This window comes from Coenobita brevimanus, unplaced genomic scaffold, assembly GCF_032717465.1.
Source record: "Coenobita brevimanus isolate Jiangsu-jjx unplaced genomic scaffold, ASM3271746v2 jjx.HiC_scaffold_2796, whole genome shotgun sequence".
Lineage (NCBI taxonomy): Eukaryota > Metazoa > Arthropoda > Malacostraca > Decapoda > Coenobitidae > Coenobita > Coenobita brevimanus.
Genome location: NW_027643759.1, coordinates 267,501 through 273,799, shown reverse-complemented (window position 1 = coordinate 273,799; position 6,299 = coordinate 267,501). Strand labels below are relative to the sequence as shown.

Genomic DNA, 6,299 nt, shown 5'->3' with positions numbered 1-6,299 from the left:
TTCTGCAGGAGAAGCAGTACGGAGGAATTTTCGATGATGTTTCAAGGGCAATTCATCGAACAGCTGCAGCAACAGGACTTAGCAAGAGCAGGATTGAGGCAATACGCAGAGAAGCAAGAGATAATGAAGAAAACAACTCTCCAGAGTTTACGTCTCCCAAGAAAAGGCAACGTGTAAAACCAGACTTTTTTGATAACTTCAATGAAGATGTGTTACGCAGAACTGTTTTAAATTTCTATGACAGAAAAGAAATCCCTACCCTTGAAAAAAATAAAAATCCACGCAGAAATGAAGAGTAACCTTTCTTACCCCGGCGGCCGTGAAACTTTAAGAAAAGTTATGAAGAAAATAGGATTTCGGTACGCAAGCGTTGATGGACGGAAATTTCTAATGGAACGCAGCGACGTAACCTCTGCCAGGTGCAAGTTTTTGAAAGAAATGAAGGCACTTACAAACTCTGACAAGACTATCGTCTACTTAGATGAAACTTGGATAAATCAGAACCACACGGTTTCTAAGTGCTGGGTAGACAGCACCTCAGGAAAAGCCGAGGGAGTGCGGGTACCGACAGGGAAAGGTGGTCGCTGGATTATTCTGCACGCCGGAACCAAAAATGGATTTGTTCCCGAAGCTGCCCTGATATTCCAAGCAAAAAATGTCGGGGATTACCACGATCAGATGAATGCCGAGACATTCGAGAAGTGGTTTCAGGTACAACTGTTACCTAACATTCCTCCCTCTTCAGTTATTGTGATGGATAATGCATCCTATCACTCAAGGAAAAAGCATAAACCACCAACAGGTTCCAACAATAAAGCAACGATAATAGAATGGCTGGAGAAGAAGGGGATAACAGTACCAGAGGGTCTCCTGAAAGTGGAACTTATGGAACTTGTGACTCGCCACATCACTGCTGCCGATACATATTACGTCATCGACAATACTGCCTCAGAGCACGGCCATCGAGTTGTACGCCTGCCTCCTTATCACTGCCAGTATAACCCAATAGAACTCATATTGGCTCAGCTTAAAGGCTATGTCTCAAAAAGGAATACATTCCGGAATGCCGATATGAAGCCACTTATTCATGAGGCAATTGAGAAAATTACAACAGAAAACTGGAGAAATGCCGTTATACACGCAGAACAAATTCAAACAGATGATGCAAAAAGAGATGTGGCAATTGATAATTTCATTGATTCTTTCACTATCACTCTCACCTCTTCTGATGAGGAGGATTCATGATAATTTCTTACATGCTGTAAGAGAAGAGGAATAGGCCTATCGGGGAAACCTCTTAAAAAAAAAAAAAAACGCGCCGTGACTTTTACCTCTTGGGTGGTGTGGAAAGAAAGTCTAAGTTTTAATATGTAGAGTGTAATTTAAAGGCTATAACCAGGTAAAAAATCATAAATTATATGAGACAGAGAGAATGCGACTTTTAAATTCATTATTTTGATTATATTTATAACTTAAACTAGTTTGTCTTTACACAAACACACACACATACACACACACACACACACACACACACACACACACACACACAGAAGTGGGTGAAGTCATGTCAGGCCAGGTGGCGAGATGGGAGCGGACGAACTCTAACGGTGTCAGGTCAGCCACTAGCCAATGAGAGTATAGGAAACAAGGCAACGCTGTACGCCGGGAAATCCCCGGCTAGACTCCACCCAAACCTGGGGTTTAGATTGGTGAGACTATAGTCACGAAGAAGTGCTATGGAAAGGACAGAGAGGCTTAGTAGCGTATTGTCCTTTGCCTGTGAGCTACGTGCAATAAACTGCAAAAGGACGGAAATCTGAGCCAAGTTAAGGTGAAAGGCCTGTAGCACATCAACACTAAATGATGCTAGTCACGAAGAAGTGCAGTGAAAACTATGGAAGGCCTTAGTCTTGTCTTTTTGAGCCAAGTTAAGGTGAAAGAACTATTGCAAATCAACACTAAATGATGCTAGTCACGAAGAAGTGCAGTGAACACTATGGAAAATCTTTGTCTTCTCTCTGTCTCTCTCTGTGTCTCTGTCTGTCTGTCTGTCTGTCTGTCTCTCTCTCTCTCTCTCCTTATCATACCTGACCCTCTTAATTCTCTCTCTCTCTCTCTCTCTCTCTCTCTCTCTCTCTCTCTCTCTCAGCATTGCGGGGCTTCACCACGGTGTTGCCATACGCAGGGCTGCAAATATCCCCACATATTTTCAAACCTTATCCCATCTATCCCTTCCCCAAACGCTTCAACTCACCAATAGGCACTCACGTATGGCCGCATAGAACTCTTCTAAACAAGGACTTAGCCTTATTCGATGCGTATATTTATTTGACCCAAGATTGTGTATACAGTATATTTAAGATAAGCAGGACCGATAGTGGAATGTTCTGAGCCCAGTTCTTTTACAGTTGTATATGGCTGTCGCTCTACACTGACTTTATTTTCTGTATAAGTTAATACATAAGGCGATTTGATATATATTACTATAACAAGGTAGAATTCGAGAGTGTGTTTACTGTGTTAAGAATTTTACTTTCTATGAAAGATTTTAGTGGGAGATAGATCCAAATAGATAAATAGACACAAGCGGGTAGATAGAAAACGTGATAAAGAGTGAGAAAAGGCAAATAGTAAAGAGGCAGTAGGCGGAGCAATATGGCTGCCGCGGCTGTGTTTACACTGGCTCAGCCAATCAGCGTCCGCCTCCCTCTGCCCTTAGCACCAGCCGCCCTGATTGGCTGGCAGCTGTGAGGCCAGGGAGGAGGCAGGGAGGCAAGAGGGAGGGAGGGGAGAACAATAATAATAATAATAATAATAATAATAACTCCTCCCTCTTTTCCTTCCTTCCTCTTCTGTCTTTCTTTCCTTCATTCTTTCCTCTTCCTTCTGCCTGTGGGTGACTTTACACTCCCTCTTCTGTCTTTCTTTCCTTCATTCTTTCCTCTTCCTTCTGCCTACGGGTGACTTTACACTCCCTCTTCTGTCTTTCTTTCCTTCATTCTTTCCTCTTCCTTCTGCCTACGGGTGACTTTACACTCCCTCTTCTGTCTTTCTTTCCTTCATTCTTTCCTCGTCCTTCTGCCTGAGGGGGGCTGTACACTCCCTCTTCTGTCTTTCCTTCATTCTTTCCTCTTCCTTCTGCCTGTGGGTGACTCTACACTGAGTGACAAGCCAAATGGTTTCCTCTTCACTAGGAAACCATTTACTACGCTGGGTGGTAACCATATAACCAAATTATGGCGCCTGGTGGTTTAGTGGGTAATTAAGGCGCTCCAATCGGATTGAGCAGATGAAGGTTTATATCCAAGGGGTGGTAGGGGTTTATTGCTCATGTAATGCCACTCAGGGATGAGTGAGGCTGGTCACTCTCATCTTAAATGTCAGGACCAACTTGCCTAGCCCTGGGCTCTTACGCTTTTCGTGGGACAACGTAGGATTGGATGATGGATGGATGGATAATAATAATAACAACAATAATAATAATAATAATAATAATAATAATAATAATAATAATACATTTCCACAGACAGTGGTTAATCATATATCAATATAAGACGTATACGAAAATAGTACAAAGTGTAAAGGCGAAGATTAAACACAGTAGATATAAGTGTTAGGGAGTATAATACAAAGGTATATAACTGTACAATTATCAATATACTAAATGTCATTGCATTTTCTATTTTAAACTGTTGTGTTTGTGAATTATTACATCACAGTTTTGCATCATATTATTGAGGGGTGTTGAGTGATTATTTTGCAAGTGTATAACTTTGTAATTCCTTGACATTTTCTGGCAGGTGGTTGCATATCTTTGGCCGTGTTACTGCTAAAGATCTTGCACCTGAGTCGGTATTAACCTTAGCAACGAACAGATTATTTTTGTGTAGCAGCCGTGGCTCAGTAGGTTAGAGCGCTCCGTTCTGACCGAAGGGTCGGAGAATCGAATCCACCCAAGGGTCATTGGTAGACATCAGGAAGGGCATCCGGTCATAAAATGCTACACGCTCCAAACCAAAGTCCTCTACCTAGGGGCAACGCCTTAGCCCTTATCCAAAAAAGGGGTGCCTGGCGTAAAACTCACACTTAATACTTTGTGTCATGTTGTGTACCGATGGAAAAGACAGGAGACAGTCAGGGTAGAGATTAACTGGATATTGGAAGACTGTGACAGCGATGGAAAAGACAGGAGACAGTCAGGGTAGAGATTAGCTGGATATTGGAAGACTGTGACAGCGATGGAAAAGACAGGAGACAGTGACAGCGATGGAAAGACAGGAGACAGTCAGGGAAGAGATTAGCTGGATATTGGAAGACTGTGACAGCTGTGTCAAACGGGCAGGACATGTCATGGGTAATGCAAGGGGCAGGACATGTCATGGGTAATGCAAGGGGCAGGACATGTCATGGGTAATGCAAGGGGCAGGACATGTCATGGGTAATGCAAGGGGCAGGACATGTCATGGGTAATGCAAGGGCAGGACATGTCATGGGTAATGCAAGGGGCAGGACATGTCATGGGTAATGCAAGGGGCAGGACATGTCATGGGTAATGCAAGGGGCAGGACATGTCATGGGTAATGCAAGGGGCAGGACATGTCATGGGTAATGCAAGGGGCAGGACATGTCATGAGTAATGCAAGGGGCAGGACATGTCATGGGTAATGCAAGGGGCAGGACATGTCATGGGTAATACAAGGGGCAGGACATGTCATGGGTAATGCAAGGGGCAGGACATGTCATGGGTAATACAAGGGGCAGGACATGTCATGGGTAATACAAGGGGCAGGACATGTCATGGGTAATGTAAGGGGCAGGACATGTCATGGGTAATGCAAGGGGCAGGACATGTCATGGGTAATGCAAGGGGCAGCAGGACGTGGTATTTCTCTAGTAACAAGCGGGGCACATTTGTACAAACTTGTGGTGTACACTGAGGGTAACACATCAACCTGATCATGTACATTGTCAGTGGCCAGAATAGTAGTATTGGTTTTATTTAGTAGGTGGCAACACAGTACATCATTGCTATAGTTTGCAGGTCAGGGAAGGTTTGGCCATGTGGAGAGGATGGAGAGGGAGAGACTGACGAGGAGAGTGTATGTGATTGAGGTGGAGGGGAAAGAGGGAAGGGGAGGCGAAGGATGAGATGGAGGGATGGAGTGGAGAGGTATATGAGAGAGAGGGGTGTGAGCTGGGAGCAGGGCAGTGAAATGGCGGGGGACAGGGCGACATGGAGGCGATTTATCTGCGGCCACCCCTTACGGGATTAAGGCGTCTGGCAATAGACAGATAGAGTATTAGTTATATCAAGAAGAGTATCAGAGGTAGCAGTGATTCGTGTAGGCTTATTAACTACTTGTGTCAGTTTAGTATTGGAGAGAGAGAGAGAGAGAGAGAGAGAGAGAGAGAGAGAGAGAGAGAGAGAGAGAGAGAGAGAGAGAGAGAGAGAGAAGGAAGAAGAGACGGATGTAGAAGTGGGAGGAAGAGAGATTAATACAAATGTATATGCGTAGGGAGAAAGACGAGAGAAAGAAGAAAAACAAAGTGGAAAGGGGAAGAACAGCAAAGAGAATAGAGGAAAGAAGTGTAACATGGAGAGAGAGAGAGAGAGAGAGAGAGAGGAATGTTTGGATCGATGTAGACAGATGGGCGCCGCGGAGCTAAATAACCAACATCCACACCCACCCGTCGTCGTGGGGTAACTGAAGGGGGGCGTGGAATTGGCTTGTGGGCCTGGCTGTGTTGTGGGTGGAGGGAGACAGCAAGGCGCCATCTTGGGGGCGGAGCTTGTGAGATAGAACACTGTAAACAATAGAGGGATAACGTGTGTAACTTGGCCTATATTTATTACTTTCTTTGCTCTCTCTCTCTCTCTCTCTCACATTCTTTTCACTTTTCTCTCTCTCTCTCTCTCTCTGCTTTTCTTCGTGCGCTGGCTCGATGTGAAAGGCGCCTCATGTGTCTTATTGGCGGTGGTGTTGTACAGGGTAGTGGGGGTGCCATAGCCAGAGACTAACTAGGAGAGTATATGCGTGTGGTGGAGACCAAGGATGAGACTGAGGGAATTAAATCAGAATAAATGCAAGAAAATCGGGAGCCGAATGCTAATCGCCCGCCAGAATATGCTGTTGGCCAAGTCCAAGATTTCGGCCATAACTTGATGCCCTGAAGGTTTCATGTTGATGGCTGAAGCCGTTCATGTGATATAATGGGAACACACACACACACACACACACACACACACACACACACACACAGGAGGGCCATGGTGATAAGCCGTTCATGATATAATGGGA

At 44.7% G+C, this 6,299-nt stretch overlaps 1 protein-coding gene across 1 annotated transcript; it reads left to right on the top strand.

The window, feature by feature from the left end:
- Nucleotides 1-288: 288 nt before the first annotated feature.
- LOC145390071 (uncharacterized) lies at nt 289-1,092 on the top strand (the record flags this gene model as incomplete). The annotated part of the gene is made up of 1 exon (XM_080265143.1): nt 289-1,092. A coding segment is annotated over exon 1 (804 nt), but the record flags the coding sequence as incomplete, so codon positions are not given.
- Between the last annotated feature and the right edge of the window lie 5,207 nt (nt 1,093-6,299).